Below are 19734 nucleotides of genomic sequence, written 5' to 3' on the forward strand. Positions count from 1 at the left end.
CATTACATCTGTAATGTAGACAAACAGTTTCTGAATTAGATTGTTTGGCATAAACAATGCAAAACATGGTCTGTTTTATGTACAAAATTGAAGGCAATGATTGGATTCTAGTGCATTTGCCTCTTTGCCAGCCATCCTCTTTCCTTAATCTCTTGGATCATTCAAAAACAGTCAGAGGATCCTTTAGAACAGGATTCAATAAAACGTGAGGAAATGCTGTTTGAAGGAAGAGTCTCTCACTCTAGGTGCAGGGATGAGGGATTTTTTTTTGTCTCACCACCACCCAGAAAAAGACGGTTCAATACAGACTAAGAAAGTACACTGTGTAAGCAAAACTAGCATACCTGTCAATGTGCTTTCAAAATGATATGGACCCTGGTTTACTTGTGGCACTTTGTGTTGGGGAATAGAGCTGGGAGGGAAAATTTAAGCAGCAACAAACAGTGCTTGGTCAGTAAAGCCTGAGAATATGGAAAGCAGAGCACTCTGCATCAGAATTTCCCCTGTCTTTAGTCAGTCAATTGGGGAACTCCTCAAGTAGACATTTACTGTTATAAACTTTACCATTAAAAGTTAAATGCAGGATGATGCCAAATTCATCCCTTGAAAAAGTCAGAATTTTAAGAAATATAGTAATGCATTAAATAAATTAAGCGTTATTGAAGTATAAACATTTACAAAATCTTATTGCCACCTTCAAAGTTCCAAATATACATGAAGTGTGCTGTTGATCAGGTGTGAAGGAATCAACTCTGGGGCTGTCCATTTATTGTCAACTGATACCTGTAAAAGAAAGGTGGCATGATGGGTTAAAGCAGATACTTCTCTGCTAAGTACAGCTAGCTTTATAGTATATCCCTGCCTTTTCTGTCTGCGTGTGTACACATGTAAATGTGTATATGTATATAAGACAGGGAACCAAAGAATCCCGATGGAATTCAGCTTGTCTGTCCTAGAAGTGATTGCATTATCTAGTGAGGGTGAAATTATCAGTTGAATAAAGTAGAGTTAAATCACTGCATTGAAAACAGCCTTCCAGATACTTTTTCCCAGTTCCAGGACCTTTTGCAAGATTCACTAAACTTAAAATATTCAAAATATTGCATCACCATTCTCAGGCTGTTTGACAGCAAAATGGAATGAGTGCTCTCTCTCTCTCTCTGTGTGTGTGTGTGTGTCCTTTTCATGTTTTCAATGTTACTTTGCTTCCTCCCTATTTTATGAAATCAAGTTTTTAAAACTGACAGTGGTGAAAGCAGCACAGCTATAGGACCAAGTCCATATCTAACTAGTACTCAAACCATAGTTCCTTGATTTATCCAGAAGAGCTACCCAATTTCTGATTCCTTACTGCTCTGTTGGTATTAAAAACTTGATTGGCCATAAATAGATCATACTTATCACTACAGATCTTAACATCCTCTCAATAGCAAAATTAAACTGATGGTGAGATTGCGATTTGAGTTATTACTGGATCATAGAAAGCAAAGAGGTGGAATATTGTACAGTGCAGCCTAAACATAGGAAGTGAAATTCTCCCTAGATTTTCCATCGCCTCTTTTAGGAGGGAGGGGAACCAGTACTTGAAATAAGCAATTATTATTTCTTCGGCTCGGTCCATTCTGCACTATCCAGATCTAATAGTTAATCCTCTTGCATTGCTACTTTCTTATGTGCTGACCATCCAAACATACCATTGAGAGAAGCCCTTGACTAAATCTTCCTTTGATAAGTCAATCAGCACCTTTAAAAAGAAAAGTTTAGAACTGTTAAGCTGCTTAATCAAATATTTAAGTTACAAGTACATGGTTTTAAAAAATAAAGTGTATTTCCACGTATAAACTGCCTAGCAAGCTCATAACACAGTAGTGCTATTTACTGCATACCGCTCCATATCCTTTTTAGATGCTTTCTCTAAAGAGTAGCAACATTTTGAAGTTACAGAGCAATCCATAGGTATTGTCTAAATAATTTGTATAACAAGATCTTACTTAATGATGGGGGGTGAGGTGCTACCCCCCGTTGATAGGGCTCGCAACTTGGGCGTCCTCCTGGACTCACAGCTCAACTTTGAAGATCATATAGCAGCCGTGACCAGGGGAGCTTTTGCCCAGGTTCGCCTGGTGCGCCAGTTGCGACCCTAACTGGACCAAGATGCCCTACCCACAGTCACTCATGCGCTCGTGACCTCCCGTTTGGACTACTGCAACGCTCTCTACATGGGGCTGCCCTTGAGGACCACTTGGAGGCTTCAACTGGTGCAGAATGTGGCCGCACGAGTTGTGATGGGGGTTTCCCAATACTCCCATGTAACACCTCTACTCCGTGAGCTGCATTGGCTTCCAGTTGCCCTCCGGGTGAGATTCAAGGTGCTGGTAATGACCTATAAAGCCCTAAATGGCTTGGGTCCGGGATATTTGAGGGAACACCTGCTGCCAGCATCAAGCTCCCTTCGTCCAGCGCGCTCGCAGAGAGAGGGTCTTCTCAGGGTGCCGGCGGTAAAAGATTGCCGGCGGATAACACCCAGGGGGAGGGCCTTTTCTGTGGGTGCGCCTACCACCTGGAACCAGCTGCCCGTGGGGCTTAGGACTGCCCCTGACCTACGCTCATTCCGCCGGGACCTGAAGACTTGGCTCTTTGAGCTCTCTGACCCAGGCTGAGAATTTTAACTGGGGTTTTATTTTCAGGGATAATTTAATCTTTTATTTGCCTTTTAACTTTGTATTTTGTATTGGTATGATTTTAAAATGTCCTGTAAACCGCCCTGAGTCCTTCGGGAAAGGGCGGTATATAAATCTAATAAAATCTAAAATCTAAATCTACTTCAAGTATGTAAGGGTGGAGAGAAAGGGAAGATGTGAAAAGCATATTTTAAAGAGTATCTTACCTTTCCAAGTTCTTTCCTTTCATGCGAAATAAGTGACTTTCTGTTTTTCACTGCAACATCTAGGGCTCGTTTCTTAATGTCTTCCAAGGTATCATTAAATTCAAATCTAAATGTATGAAAAAGGGTATATGCTATGTAAATAGAAATCTTCTAATGCAGCAGCCCCCAACCTATCTGGCTTGATGGACCAGTGGGGTGGAGAGGGGATAGTTTCATGTGGTAGGTGCACACCCCCTCCACTCAAATAGAGCTTTGCACGCCCATGCACACTCGCCTGTTGCTTGCGCAGACCTGTTCTGAACAGGCTGTAGCCCAGTAGTGGGCTAGTGGCCTGCGGGTTGGGGACCCCTGTTCTCATGTCGAAAGGTTAAAGCTTTTATTATGAAAGTAATAAAAAAATCAATTAGAAAAAGTACATCTAAGATGTAAGACCCGCTCAAATTCCAAACACTTCCAGATTGCAAAGGCAATGCTCCCATAGATTAGATGAGATGTGACTGAGTCTGTGAAGCATGTTTTTTCCAGGTTATGTCTGTTATTATGGATTTAAGGCTGGCTATGCTAACCATCATTACCTTGTAGTAACAAAAAGTCCTAAAGCCCCTATTCCATGCCAAAATTCCATTATTCCATGACACAGATACACCGTGATAGAAAGAGGAGTAAATCCTCTGCAGAGGTAACCTTAGTGCAGGTTCGCATCCCACCAGGCTCAAGGTTGACTCAGCCTTCCATCCTTCCAAGGTAGGTTAAAATGAGGACCCAGATTGTTGGGGGAAATAAACTGACTTTGTAATAATGCCGCTTGGGGGCCCCCCGAAAGCCCTAATAAGCAGGCATATACATAGAATGAAGGCTATTGCTAAGCACATTGATTTGTGCTTCTTAGATTGTAAGCCGCCCTGAGTCTTCGGAGAAGGGCGGGATATAAATGGGATAAAAATTAAAATTAAAAAAAAACACCTTGCTTTCATATGAAAATGGTTGAATGTTTTTATTAAGTATCAGTTTTATTTATTATATTGGATTTCTGCTCAATGATTATAATCATGTTCTGATTTTTTTTATACCATATATTTCTGTTTATTTATATTTTACGTTTATTATTTTTTATAAATAAGGCAGTGATCAAACATAATGCTCCTTCTTCCTCCTATTTTCCTCACAACAGCAAGCCCTGTGGGTTGAGTTGGGCTGAGACAGAGTGACTGGCCCGAAGTCAACCAGCTGGCTTTTGATTTCCCAAATTCAAAATTTTACATTATAGAAGGTGGAATTATACAGGTCATCTTAGAAGATATTTTCGTTTATCTAATTACTGCACAATCTCTAGATAGTGATCTTTCTTTCTCAAGCCAAAAGGCAATAGGTCACTCCAAATCCTTTTTGCATCCAAGAAACATGGGTGATATAAAAACCTCAAGATTGCTTCATCTTGCACCCAGGACTGGAAGTTTTGAAAGTGGCAGCAGAGAAAAGCTGTGACACTAACAATAAAGTAAAACTTAAACTCAGCTCTAATTACATCACCTAAAGAATATTGCATGTTTGTAACAAGCATTATGGGGATATCGGGTACAACGTCTAGGCCTCAGCAAGAAGAAAAGTGATTACAGTATTTACTTACTTCTCATCATACCGAGGATTCAGTGTTTTTTTCTTCACAGTAGTTCTTCTTCGGGTTATCCACCTTTTGTCTGGGAGCAAGTAGATGCGAACATATGGATATGCTCCGTGCCGAGAGCATGGCACTAAATTTCTTATGGGTAGAAAAAGGGAGCATATTTGCAATCAACAGAGTACGAAAAACTTCTGAGGAAAAGGTTCAGTCAGGTGAACCTTGCTGCAAGTTTATTTATTTTTCTTGAGTTTGAACACCAGCCACAAAAACCCTGCCTTTTTTAACGTCTTGTTTTTAATGTTTTAAATCATTTGTAAAGTGCCTAGAATTGTTGGGAGCTGAGCACCATATAAATTTAAAATACGTTCGGCCAACAATAGTTGCAGATTCTGAATCCTCCAATCCGTAAAATTTGGAAGGGGAAACTGCTATGCATATATTCATTCCATTAAGCCAGACATGTCTAACTCGCGACGTCATGTGACGTTGCGCGATGTATCAGGACTGTTTTGCCACTGTCAGCAATGGGGTGGGCGCGGCTTCCGTGTGACACATCTGGCCTGCGGGCTGGGAGTTTGACACTCCTGCATTAAGCAAAGATTAAGTAAAATAAGTGCCATTATACCCAAGATGTGGAATCCAAATATTGAAAAGAATTGTATTTCTCTCAGAACATGAACAGAGATAGATTGCTAAATGTTACTGTACCTGCATGAGTTGACCAACACAATGAGAGATTGCCTTAAGGAAGCATACCGGACAGTGATGTGAATCTCTCCCATAGGCCTTACATCTGAAAGTGTCCCACTGCAAGATAATTGACTTAATTAAAGGAAATTCATGACTGAAGGAGCCGGCTACTTCCTGCTTGCTTCAAAGGCAAACTTCCAAACCTAATCCCATAGACGAGTTAAACATTTTTTAAATATTATAAACAGATCAAAGAGGAAAAAATAAAACCATCAGAGAAAAGAAAGAGATGCTTGTATATTTCACTGTACACAAGCTAAACTGCCTTTAAATTGTTTTCCAAAGGAGACATTCTGTATTTCAACTAAGATATATCTCTTGGTAGTTGTGGTAGTTCATTTCTCTCTCTGGTGTATTACAGTATACTCCAAAACCAAACTAATATTAAAAGAAAAACTATATATTCTCTTATAAAAAGGTAAAGGTTCCCCCGCACATGCGTGCTAGTCATTTCCGACTCTAGGGGCCGGTGCTCATCTCCGTTTCAAAGCCAAAGCTTGTCCGAGGATGTCTCCGTGGTCATGTGGCCGGCATGACTAGATGCCAAAGGCCCACGGAACACTGTTACCTTCCCACCGTAGTGGTCCCTATTTTTCTACTTGCATTTTTACGTACTTTCGAACTGCTAGGTTGGCAGAAGCTGGGACGAGTAACAGGCGCTCACTCTGTTACGCGGCACTCGGGATTCCACCCGCCAAACTGCTGATTTTCTGATCGACAAGCTCAGCGTCCTAACTGAACCATAATTTTAATTATAAAGTAATATTTATATAGCTGTCTTCCTGAAATAAGCAGTCTGTGATTCTTGAAGCCCTTTTTCTAATGCAATATTGCATTTCCCTAATTCTCAGGTGGGAAATACCTGAAAATTTTAATAAAAGACTTATATCCCAGAAAACACAAGCAAAATAACCAGCTCCTTCCATGTATAACACATGGTCCCATTCACTTTATGTCATAACTTCACCCACTGTGGCTCTTTCCTCACAAAAAAACCGCAAGGTGTGGCTTTCAACAACAAAAGTTTACCCAGTTGTATCCAAAGGCCAGATTTTAAGAAATGCAAGCCCTTTCGTATGAGACTTGTGAGTTCATACAAGACATAGTTAGGAACCTCAATTTTTCCATAACACATGTCTACAATTTCAGCACAAATATTCTGGTATACCCAGTTCATCCTGCCTATTTGCAATACTATAAATGATTAAGGGAAGAGTGAAGTAAGTATTTAGGCTAGGTAGGTCAAGTTTTGTGTTACCAAATACAATTGTGAAATAGAATGCCCAACTAATGTTCAGCCTGACTTACTTATTGAGGTTCAGATTGCTGCAAGTGATATCCATGATTGAAGAGGCTTCTGTGCCTAGAGATGCAAGGCTGGGGGCAATCTGGAGTCTCTGCAGAGCTGGCAATGTTGGGGGTACTCGAGTGGTCTCTGGAAGTGTCAAGGATTTGGGGTTCAAGCCACCTGTAACTCCTTGCTCATTGATTCCAGCAACTGCCTCTATGACAATGGGCTCTGACAATTTCTCATTTCCATCAGGGTTAGTATTGCTCTCCTGTTTGTCATTTCTGCATTCGGGAACAGCAGATTCTTTGTTCCCTTGTACTGGCTTAGGCACTTCTACTGGTGGTAGTGGTGCTGATGCTGGTGGTGGTGGTGGTGGAGGAGGAGGAGGACGAGGTGGTGGCAGCTGTGCCTTGTTTTGGTCTTCATTCCTTTCTGGGGCTGAGGCAGGAACTTGTTTTAAGGCATTAGCCCCATTATTGGTGTTTTCTGAATCAGGGACCTCTAAGTCCAAAGCCTAAGGCAGAAAAAGGAAGTTAAGCATTATCGTATTGTTTATTTAAAAAACCAGACTCTTTAGAACCCCTTCAAAACCGCTACCAAATTGTTAATGCTGAGCGTGATAAAATGAGAAATTGAACACATAGTAAGCAATTGTGTTAATTATAAATAACATGTAGTTTCCGATTTGGCCTCACGAATATATTGCATTATATATCTCATTCATGCATGCATTCATTCATCCATTCATTCAGTATCATCACCCATCTCAAATGCATAACTAGTTAACAATTAAAAACAAAATAAAAAGAATAAGCTAAAGTATAAATAACGGAAAATGGGACACCAACACGTTGTATACACAGAGGCATAGAATCAAGATCACACGAAGAACTAGTACCGCTTTATAAAACCCTAGTCACCGTACTACAAACTTTGAGACTTTGGGAAAAGTTCAGAGAAGAGCAATTAAGATGATTAAAGGCCTGGAGACTAAAACATATGAAGAACAGCTGCAGGACTTGGGTTTGGCTAGTGTAAAGAAAAGAAGAAGCAGGGGTGACATGATAGCAGTATTCCAGTATTTGAGGGACTGCCACAAAGAAGAGGGCGTCACGTTATTCTCCAAAGCACCAGGGGGCAGGACAAGAAACAATGGTTGGAAACTGATCAAAGAGAGAAGCAACCTGGAATTAAGGAGAAACTTCCTGAGAGTGAGGACAATTAACCAGTGGAACAGCTTGCCTCCAGAAATTGTGGGTGCTCCATCACTGGAGATTTTTAAAAAGAGACTAGACAAATGGTATAGGTTCTCCTGCTTGAGCAGGGGATTGGACTAGAAGACCTCCAAGGTCCCTTCCTATTCTGTTGTTCTGTTCTGTTCCCATCCCCATCCCCATTCCATTCTACATAACAAAAATCCACTGTTAATACAGTCCAGAAACCCCATTCAAGGACCATGTTTTTTCAGCCTGAAAAAAAACTTCACATCCTTGTCTAAAGACAGAATTTCTTCTAGTCATATTCCGGGTAATTTAGCTAAGAAGTGGAAGGCCTTTAGCTGCCAATTCTAGAAAAGGAGAGGTTTCACCTCACCAGTGAACACAGTGATTGAAAAATCGCAGGATTCCAGTGTCCAACATATGAATATGAAATAGAGCAGACAGGTCAAACACAAGGCCCAGGGGCCGGATCCGGCCCGTGAAGTGGTTTCATGTGGCCCGTGAAGCCATCCTGGAAACAGTGAGGGAACAGCCCCCACTGCCTTGGCCCTGGCCCAGAGACTCTCCTTCTGTCAGAGACCCTCAGATCTGTCCCACTCCTGCCCGGGCCCCCATAGGCACCCTTGATGTGAACGATGCAGAGCTGGCCACGCCCACCCAGTAGGCCATACACACTCTAGCCACACCCACCCAGTAGACCACGCCCACCTGGCCCCCTGAGGGCAACCGCAATGCTGATGCGGCCCTCAATGAAATTGAGTTTGACACCCCTGAAATAGAGCATATGCTGTGTTTACAGCTTAACATCCCTGGTCATTCTCTGTTCATTGCTGCACTTGCACAAAAGCTACAGTTGTCTTCACAGCACACCATTACTTTTTAATCTTATATACTAATTATATAGCTTTTTGTTCTTTACATTGAAGGGTGTTTTTTTTAGTTCAGTGGAATATTTATTTATTTATTTATTTATTTATTTGTTTGTTTTATATACCGCCCTTCTCCCGGAGGACTCAGGGCGGTGTACAGAGCAATAAAGTAAGAATACAATAAAGCAATAAAGTGAGAAAATTTTAAAACCTAAAGTAAAAAGATATCTCTTCAGGCAGATATTTGCCTGCAGACGGTATCATACTTATTTCATCAGATATTTTTACAGAGAAGTTTGCCTTGATACTAGTTTACTGAAGACAAACTCTTCTATTATGGTAGAAAACATTGTTGCTATAATCCTTCCCATTTATGAATATTATAAGTAACAGCAGGAATTACTTTATTAAGTGTGAAAGCTATATGAATGTAAACCATTGTATAATTTGCATACAAATAAACCCAGAAACAATTTGGACGCAGGTGCATATGTGTTATTGGCTTCAAACCAATTCTTGTTTAATTGCTCACTTGGGAAAGAATGCAAATCATATGTTGAAAATATATTCATCACATATCCACCTAAGATTATTCTTTTGAAAATCTGTGAGATTTATGTTCTTAATAACAATAGTAATAGTACATAGACTTATATACCACTTCACAATACTTTACAGCCCTCTCTAAGCAATTTACAGAATCAGCATATTGCCCCCAACAATCTGGGTCCTCATTTTACCGATCTTGGAAGGACGGAAGGTTGAGCCAACCTTGAACTGCTGAGGGTCAAACCTCTGGCAGTGAGCTAGTCTGCAATACTGCATTCTAACCACTGTGCAAGCCACAGCTCCTAAACTACATAGCTGTTCTTTCAAGGTCCAAAATCTATCTCCTGGAAAAGAAAATGTTCTAATTTAAAATATAGCAATGTGGTGGTGTATGTAGTCAAAATAAAAAATTCAATTTTAAATTAATCATTCATCTTATTTAAAAACGTTTTCCAACTTGGAAACTCTGCAGCCAACTATTCTATTTTATCACTATGGTGCCCCTAATGATCATCTTCTTGGGCTCTGGAGGTCAATAGATTTAAGGCACCCTTTTTAGGATTATAACTTCAGACATGCAGTAATGTAGTCTTAAATATGTTAAGGGGGCTGAGAATATAGGAGGTTCAAGTGTTCCTTTAATTTCTGCTGCTTCTTCAAGCCAGTCTATCTATTTATGGAATATGTACTGGTATTTATTAGCAATAGAAAAGAATGACATGCATTGAAGGAATGCAAACACTAATAAACACTGAAATAAACACAAGAAAATATAGCTCTATAGATATACTGTAATTTAGGCCAGTTTTGCTCATGGTAAATCCTAGCATATAAATCAGAGTCCACAAATTACATTCAGCATACAAACATTCAGGCATATAGGAATTAATGCAGCAATTGCATCAATCTCGAATTAAGCCAAGGTTCAGAAAAATCTGTTTTGAATTAAAATTACTATAAATGTATTCAGAATTACTGCTTGCTTATAAAACTAAGATCAGTTACTGAAATAACTTCATTTGTAAAGTGTTCTATAAGACCCAGGGAAGAACTACCAGCTGCTAACATGCCACCACCCTAGTTATGAACAAATATTCGACTTATATGGCATTACATTTATATAGAGAGGCAAGATCAAGAGAGACCTTTGAAGCATAATCCATTTGGCGTGGATAATGCAGATCTATATATGATGCAAGTTTGGTTTCAGTATAGTTCTCCAAGACTCATCATACTTAGGAGAAATACTTAGTCAAATTATTAGTATATTAAATCTGATGTTAAAGCCACTACCATCTCTTAATTCATAGGATAAAATATTAATTTCAGGGACACAGAGAAAAATTTCCCACAAGAACAGGAAGAATTACAATGGGGAGAAAATAAAAGAAAGCTAAGCTTACTCTCAGGACAATTTTCAGCTTGACAGAACTGTCCACACCAGAATGATCCAACTGATAATTTTGTTCAAGTGTCATCTCAGGGTTCTTTAATAAGCGAGCAAGAGAAATCACCAAAGTTCCAAGGGCATTCTCCTTCTCTTTATCTTTGATCTAGAACAAGGAAAACAAAAGGCAGTAGAAAATAGGCAAGACAAGTAACTCTTGGCAGCGATTTAAACCTTCCCTTTTCAGATTATGTATACTGCCATTATGCGAATCAGCAGCAATTTCTCCATTTCACATGGGAGCATTGAGATAAGATATATTGAAAGGAAATTCACCAATTAACAGGGCCATTTAAAGCTCTTTTTGGGAAATGACTACATTAACTTTCCTAATGGATGAAGAAAAGCTAATGGTCATGATGGGAGAGCTCTAATAATAAGAGTAGAATCAATTATATCTGCACGGGCTAGAAACCTATCAAAGCATTCAAAGCTGACTTAACAGCTCATTCAGTCAATATAAGGCCTGAAGGCACTGGAAGAAAAGCTTCAAAAATAAGACTGGGGTGGGCCATAGTACAACATGGTACTTTAGATACTGCAACTTACATTTTCACAAAAGTGATTCAAACTCTGCACTTGAAAATACATAGAAGTTGGGTTGTTTGTAAAATTGATCCATATTTTCATAGGTGACCCAGATTTATAGTAAGTCCTGTATAACAGGGGTCCCCATCACCAGGCTGTGGACCAGTACCAGTCCATGGCCTGTTAGGAACCAGGTTGCGCAAGTGGTGGGCAAGCAAGGGATCTAGGTTGTGAGAGAAACTATCCCCCCCCCCACACACACACACAGGTCGTGGAAAAATTGTCTTCCATGAAGCCAGTGTCTGGTGCCAAAAAGGTTGGGATTGCTGCTGTAGAATATGGCTGTGGGTGACTGCATTATTGGCTGGAAATGTGCTTATTAAAAACATTTCCAAACACATCATAAATGCGTATTTTCCCCCTCAAAAAAGCATACTAAAAGGAGACAAAATGGACAAATGAATGTCCACATTTTGGAATGTCCTATCAAATCAGTCACAGGGTTATTAAGGTATATCTTTTAATACTTCCTACTGGGCACCGATCCCCATAGATTGATTAACTGACTGACTGACTGACTGACTGACTGACTGACATAATAAATAAATAATCTGACTAAATAAATAAATAAATAAATAATCTGACTAAATAAATAAATAATCAATCAATCCACTGGAAGCAGTTATTTTGAGATCTACTGGCACTGTCTCAAATTTTGGTCAGATACAGAAAAAGAAAATCCACACTCATGCCCAACAATCTCCTTCTCTCTTGCTATAACTGCAAGTGATGGACATGAGTGTAGATGTATAAATCCCAGTTCCACAATCTTATTAGGGAGAGAAGAAGACAAACTGACCTCCAAATGAAGAGACTGAGATGAAGCACTATGGACAAAGAAAGTGAATGCCTGCCTCCACGCTGGATCTTTAGTGAAATTACATGTCTGAGGAAAAAGAAACCAGAGTTGACATAGAGACATTAGATCAAACAGGTTTAGGCTGCAATCCAGTTCGCGAAGAAATCTGTCTAATTAGAAATGGATTAGAATTGCTCTGTGCTGCATTCACATCAGCTCAGTTTTCCTGGGTTCAGTGTGACCTGGTTCTAGGTGTACAGAGCTGTTCTCTAGCAGGATGGAACATTTGGCTTCCCAGGTTTACTAAAATACAACTCTTTGAGTCTCTGCCAGTATGGCCTATGTGGAGGAATTCTGGCAGTTGCAGTTCAGCAACATCTGGAAGGCCACCACTTGTACTACCCAAAGGAGACATGACTCAAGCTTTATATATCAAACACCTTGACCATCACTTCATTTTCTTTCACCAGAGCTATTCAAAGAATTGTTTTCTATCTAGCACAGACATGTCAAACACAAGGCCCGGGGGCCGGATGCGGCCCGCGAAGTGGTTTCATGTGGCCCACGAAGCCATCCTGGAAACAGTGAGGGAACGGCCCCCACTGCCTTGGCCCTGGCCCAGAGACCCTCCTTCTGCCAGAGAACCCCAGATCTGTCCCACTCCTGTCCAGGCCCCCATAGGCACCCTTGATGCGAATGATGTAGAGCTGGCCATGCCCACCCAGTAGGCCATATGCACTCTACCCACGCCCACCCAGTAGGCCATACGCACTCTAGCCATGCCCACCCAGTAGGCCATGCTCACCCAGTAGGCCACACCCACCCAGTAGGCCATGCCCACCTGGCCCCTTGAGGGCAACTGCAGTGCTGATGTGGCCTTCAATGAAACTGAGTTTGACACCCCTGATCTAGCAGATCCACAACAGAATACAGGTAGTCTTTGACTTATAACAGTTTGTTTCGTGACCATTTGAAATTACAAAGGCACTGGAAAAAGTGACTTATGACTTAGGACCACTTACAACCGGTGCAGCAATATTCTGACTCATATTTTGACAGTTGCAGTGTCCCAGGTTGATGTGATCACCTTTTGCGACCTTCTAACAAGCAAAATCGGGGGTGGTGGTGTCAGATTTACTTGACAACTGTGTTACTAATTTAACAACTGCAGTGATTCACTTAACAGCTGGCAGGAAAGATCATAACATGGGGCAAAAGCCACATAGCAAATGTTTCACTTTGCAACATAAATTTTGGGCTCAGTTGTGGTCATAAGTTGAGGTATTAAATATTCTGTACTAAATATTCATGCTGAAATCTGACAATTGAGTAATCTTTGTGTAAATGATGCTCTGAGCAAGCTGGCTTACGTTGACCCTGAGGGAACAGGAATAACTTTGCCACTTGTGCAGAAGTTTAAATACACCATTAATAAGGCCACAGTTGATCCTGAGACCAGATCAGTTAATCCTGAATTTAAAGTGGAACAATAGGGTGTCTCCTTTCCACCCCTTTAGCAATAATAATTTGTTTCCAAAGAACGGCTGAGATTTTGATGGGCTGGTTGGATTCTGCTCCCACCAGACAATCCAGACAGGTCTTTCAGTCTCCTTGTTGCTGACATAGGGGCTCAGAGGATTTATTCATCTATTGACAAAGTTTGTTTTTTGCTTTTTCATGATTAAAAAAATGACCCCAACATGGAGATATTTGTTAAAGCAATGCATGGGGGGAACCCAGTGGTGTAGCGTGGGGGGTGCAGGGGGGGCCGGCCGCACCGGCTGCAACATCTGGGGGCGCGCGCTCGCACTCGCAGCTCTCTGCCCCTGCCTGGCTCACTCACTCTCTCTCACTGCAGTGCTGGCTGTGCGAATCCGATCCGAGCTGCCGGGCCGCCGCCCACTGTGGAGGGGGGGTGCCAGGCGTGTGGTGCGGTGCGGAGAGAGAGCGAGGGACTATCTGGGGGAGGGACAAACAATACATGTGCTTAGGGGGTAAGGGTTTCTTTAACTAATCTAGTGGAAGAGACTCGAGTGCTAAAATCCACGGGTTAGGGGGCACAAATTACTTGCCTTGCCCCGGGTGCTGACAACCCACGCTACGCCACTGGGGGGACCAGATACTCCATAGTGGGGGCTAAGCATTTGTATGCACCAAGGGCTGGTGTTTTTTTTTTGTTGCCTTGAACTTTAGCGATCTGAACTCCATCTTGCAGTGTTCTTCATTTTTGGTCATGCTACTTAGGCTATTGGGCTATTCAGATTCCCCAACCTTTTTTTTTAATCTTAAAAATGTTTTGGATAATTTTGAAACAATTTTTCAGAATTTAGTGACCTCTTTTTTAATTACCTCTTTTAACTCTTTTTTACCTTATGAAAAAGATGATGATGTCTATTACCTTGCTCTTGTGAGTTTTGTTGCCCACTGTGAGCAGGACAAAGGAAGAAGGTTCTTTTTCTATCTTCTGCCATAATTTACAATTTTGAAATAAAAGACAGTATTAATAACAAGATAACATTCACCAGAGAATAAAAAGAGAGATAAAGGATATAACATTTACTCTATTGTTTTAAAAAGATCGGAAGAAGGGTTAGAAGCCTAAACATGAATCAAAATTTAGTATTTACATGTTATTCAGCATTTATTCTTGGCAAAGGTTGAATTAAAGCCAGAATTTGGGTTTGGCACATAGAAAACAATTACAAATATTGCTGTTTTTTCACTGCAAATATACTGAATGCACCCCAATACATCATTCTTCCTGAATATGGAACAGATCAGATGTGCCAGATGAGTCTCCATTCAGTCACAATAATGCTGGAAAATAGCTGGATTGGTTGGGGATAATGGAAGCTGCATTCCATAGATCAAATCACAATTGGATAGGGAAACTGCATTGTGTCTTAAACCAGAGAACAGCGTAAGAAAACACTTAAAGAAAATTGAAATTAGTGTATGGCTAAATTGCAGCTTATATTTTCATTACAATGATGGGACGCTGAAGCACTGACAAACATCAGCTGCCTAGTCCTAATGTAGTAACAAGAAAAATGAGAGTTATTTCTTCAAAAGATTATAAATTCATCTCATAATTTGAGAAGCAGTTGCTGAATTTTGAATATTATTGATTTAAAATATTTGCATGGCTGTCCATCTTAGAACACAGCTCTGAGCAGCTTACAACAATAATGTAACTACAAAAAAACCATAAAACCAAAAGTAAAAACCTGGCACCTCAATCATCCTCACACAATGGCCCCCAACCATCCGTAGGTTCCTTCCACTTCACCCTATGCTTGAGTTTTGATGACTACTTTTCAAAGAAACATGATATAAATAAAGCCAAACCCCATATATACGTTGGATTGGTGTGTTGCCTTGAGTTATTTGTAAAAAATAATGGAAGCATGGATAGCAATAAATAAATAAAGATTGCCTAATCTTTGTTTCAACATTGTTTCTACATGCTGTGCTTCACCTACACATTTATTTCAAATATGTAGTAAGAAATAGAAAGGCTGGGCCCAGGGTAGGCAACCATGGCTGGCTCAGGAATTCTGGGAGTTGAAGTCCACGAGTCATAAAAGAGCCAAGGTTGCCTACCCTGGGCCCATGTCCAGTCTATTTATGGTGCAACTGAGGTCAACCTGCCCCTCTTGACCATCTAGTAAAAGCAGGGAGGAGAGCAGACTGACAGCTCTGCCCAGTTTACCTGAGTTGAGAGTTAGCCCCCACTTAACCAATGATGGTGGGTAAAGTAGGTCATCTGTTCACAGGGATCCTTATAATCTGGCCTAGCTAGTTGCTGAGATTAGATTTTTCAGTCAGTGGGTTGGCTGGCTCAGAATTGAAATCTTCACCTGATGCTATACCAAACTTTACATCCATTGTAACTCATATGGCTAGTCTATTGTATTCCAACTTTACACAAATCTTGGCATTGGGCGTGTCTTTGGCCGTTTTTACATTTAGTACCCTTTAAAAAAAATCTAGTATTTATTAAATCCATAATGTATTCAGTTCAATACCCACACAGAAATAAGAGACATTTACCTTGAGATATCTGTCTTTTCTGTATTTCTTTCCTCCATATTCACCATTGGAATATTCCAATTGATTTTTCTACATTAGGAAAGAATTTTGAATGAAAAAGGAGTTTCAGAAAATTATGTGATACGACAGTATAGGATTGCTTCCCCCAGATGTCTAACCTAGGATTTTTGTAGGACTATTTTCTATCTGGTCTGTTTTCTCTGGATTGATTGGCTTTGTATATTTATGATCCTGTTCTAGTTTCTGCTGCTTTGAGTTTATTTTCACCCTTTTAAACTTAGTATGTCTTCAAAATTAGTAAATTAATTGAAGGGCAGTCCAAAACAGTCTAACGTTAATCAGAATGAAAGGAGAACTAATGTTGCCAGCAATGATAATCTTAGAAGACAGCTAGAAAACAACTAGCATGGCTAAGCATCTAGTAGGAAAAAAGTTCATTTACCAATGAAACAAAGTTAAAATTCTGGATTATACAAAACAGCAAGTGGTTGATGTGAATACGTTGGGAGATCCAAGACCACTTAAATCAGGGGTGTCAAACTCACAACGTCATGTGACATGTCGTGACATATCACGACTTTTTTGCCAATCCTGGCAATTGGGTGGGCAGAGTTTCGGTATGATGCATCTGGCCCAAGGGCCAGCAGTTTGACACCCCTGACTTAAATAAATTGTGGACAAAGTAGGCAACTTATGACTCTCTTGAAGTTGCTGAAATACAACCAGTAGCAGTCCCAGGTAGCATGATCAGTAATTAGGAATGCAGGGAGTGATAAATCAGCAACATCTGGGCGAATCTCTGAAAAGCTTAGAAAAGGGAAAATGTCATCAGTTAACTTCATAATACTTTGCAGCCTTTTTCATCTACCTTGTCCTGCTAATGAGATACCACTGATTCTCTGCTTTGTCTTTTAAAACCCTAATTTCCAACTGTATTATACCCACAACATTGTTATTTGTTACCCAGGCATATATGTCATGCATTATATCCAATTCTGGCTTAGCAAGGCATAAAACCTATGTCAGGTATATAGGTGTGCTTTGCCACTGCAAATCACATCTTATACAAACAGCAAAACATAAACATGTAAACATTTAAGTTTATGTGATGGGAGAATATGTGAAAATGTTATTTATGTGTTTACTTACAGGAAGGTTTAAAGCACTGTCCAAATACACTATGAGCATTCCGGTGGCAAGACCATTCCTATCCTAAAAACAAACAATTCCACAAAAAATAATATACACATATGAACACTACAAATATTTCATTCCATCCTCTAATAATTAGAGGGTAATAGAAACATTACCCAATAGTGTGATATTACCCCAAACTCCACAAAGATGCAAATCCTGCCCAATCAATGCAACTCTGCTACAGTGATGGTTTAAATACAGCTCTCAGAAGAAATTACACAAGATGGCAGACATACTGGGCTCTTTCTTTGTTCTGAATTCTTTCAGTTGTTTTGCAGCACATATTTCTTCTCAAGTCCCGCAAAGCACTCACCTCGCTAAGTTTCTCTTGATTGGTGACCAGAGAAAACCACTCAAGCTTTAAGTGGACATGCCCACTTGCTATCTTGCTCAAGGGAAACCACTTCACAAAAAGAAAGAAACCACATCAGTGCCAGAAATACACACAAAACTGTATCTATATATTGATCTGTATTCAAGGAGAAATTGAAGAACTCCTTTAGCTTGATGTTTTATGGGGTCTGCTTTGAGATGATACACTTTAAAGCCTGTTATTTTTAACTGTATTTGTTCAGCTAGAAAGGAAAAAAAACATGATTGCTGAGGCACAAGAACAGATGGCACTTAATTTTACAATCAATGACAGTACCCAAATAAATTATTTTTATGCTGCAGAAGGAAAGGATAGTCCTCCACCCTTTTTAGAAAGTCTTGTTCAAGTTTGACTGGCAACGTTTTAGATACATCAATATAATTTTTCTGGCAATTCTATGAAAGGGCTTGTTCCAACCTCCACCCCCCCCCCCCGCTCAATGTTTTCTCAGTTTTGCAGCTCACCCCAAAACTCTGCAGTGCTGTTTAGTTTATCCTGAAAGCCAATCAGCCACTGTAAAGAATTGGGGATCTTGAGGGAGGGAGCTGAAAGACATTCCTTACGTTCTGGGAAACAAGATGGGATCTAGAAAGGCTCCTCCTGATTCAACAGGATATAAGAGGGAGGAGCAATTAAAGCACAATCAGGCCTGTAAGATTCTGTTACAGATAGTCCTTGACTCATGACCATAATTTAGCCTGGCATTACGGCTGTAAGCTGTGCTGGTTATTAAGCAGGTCACCACATGACTATGCCCAATTTTATGTCCTTTCCTGTGATGGTTGTTAAGTGAATATGGCCGTTGTAAAGTAAGTCCCACGGTCATTAAGCAAACTTATTGTCTGTAATGGGCATTTTTGTTGGAAACCAGAATTTCAAATGGTTGCTAAGCAACCAGTTGTAAGTCGAGAACTACCTGTATTGTATCCTGTCTTGATAAAAGAATAGTCCTAGAGTTCCTGTGGAGTCTGTTTCCTGATCTGATCTACTCTGAAGAGCTGATAGCTGCAACCTATCTGGCCCCTCCATGTTCTACTCAAAAGCAAATTGCTCCTCCATATAAATACTCTCAAAATGCTGAGTATTCAATTGATCCACTTAGTCTCTTAAGAAGCAGAATATGATCAGTAATCTTATTGTACTACATGTGCACTCATTTACTTGATGGTGCAAAGATTCTTGCACCACTTGATCTGTATACTTGCACACATACATACCTGTTGGTGCCACAAACCCTCAGTATAATGAAATTTCCCTTGAAAACCAATGCTACCACAAAACTATTAATCTGTGAAGCTTTTACAAGACTCTCCTATCTCACAACCTATACATACATTTCTAATTTCCCGTAACAGCAATGAGAACTCAAATGCCTGAAAAAGTAGTCCTACTAATATTTACATTTAGTAAAAACCTAATGTTGTTATAGCTGATCACTCATAAAATAGGCATACCTTTTAGCAACTACTGTGACACGTGTTAAGCCAAAACAAAACTTACCTCGTCAACAATTCTGTCTTTCATCACATCTACAAGGTTTATAACCAAGCTGTGGAAAAAAATAAAAAGTCACACAAAGGAAATCCTCTGGGACAGTTGTATTTGTTTTCATAATGAATAGGTACCATATGGTGCTATGGAGGCTTATAGCACCTTATACTGAACTGTGCTTTTTTTAAAAAAAAATATGGTATCTCCTATAGTTCCATGAAATATTCTGGCTTCTAATGACTGAATGCTCCCAAAGAAGATATTTGATCCTGAGCCTAGTGCAACCATAAAGGTTGTAAAAAAATAACCTCTTTGTAGACAAATAATAATTGATATTGTTCTTCTTCAATAGATATAATATGCCTAGGCTGGAAAAACATGGAGTTCTCTGAGAGTAGAGTGGTTTCTTCACTTACAAAACCTAGTAACGCTGTATATTTCTATTGGATGTTCTATGTCAGAATTCTTTGAAACCACAGCCCAGTCCATGAGTAATTCAAGTTGAGCAAGGTTCTGGTTTGTTAAGATTTATATTTAATAAGAGAAGACTCTTCCATTGCAATGGAACAAACCACTACAAATTCTACAACTGTAGGAGA

At 40.0% G+C, this 19734-nt stretch overlaps 1 protein-coding gene across 1 annotated transcript in view; it reads right to left on the reverse strand.

Moving 5' to 3' along the window:
- Nucleotides 1-2: 2 nt before the first annotated feature.
- ESYT3 (extended synaptotagmin 3) overlaps nt 3-19734 on the reverse strand; it is a gene marked incomplete at its 5' end in the record, with an annotated part of 42585 nt that continues 22853 nt past the window's right edge. The window contains 13 exons of the mRNA XM_083350370.1: nt 3-783; nt 1695-1744; nt 2888-2993; nt 4515-4646; nt 5217-5315; nt 6567-7063; nt 10591-10740; nt 12022-12108; nt 14420-14485; nt 16075-16143; nt 17224-17286; nt 17585-17674; nt 19145-19193. Coding sequence (XP_083206496.1) covers nt 747-783; nt 1695-1744; nt 2888-2993; nt 4515-4646; nt 5217-5315; nt 6567-7063; nt 10591-10740; nt 12022-12108; nt 14420-14485; nt 16075-16143; nt 17224-17286; nt 17585-17674; nt 19145-19193 — 1495 coding nt within the window. The 3' untranslated portion in view covers nt 3-746. The remainder of the gene's footprint in view (nt 784-1694; nt 1745-2887; nt 2994-4514; nt 4647-5216; nt 5316-6566; nt 7064-10590; nt 10741-12021; nt 12109-14419; nt 14486-16074; nt 16144-17223; nt 17287-17584; nt 17675-19144; nt 19194-19734) is intronic.

Source organism: Vipera ursinii, assembly GCF_947247035.1.
Source record: "Vipera ursinii genome assembly, chromosome: 1".
In the NCBI taxonomy this organism is placed as follows: domain Eukaryota; kingdom Metazoa; phylum Chordata; class Lepidosauria; order Squamata; family Viperidae; genus Vipera; species Vipera ursinii.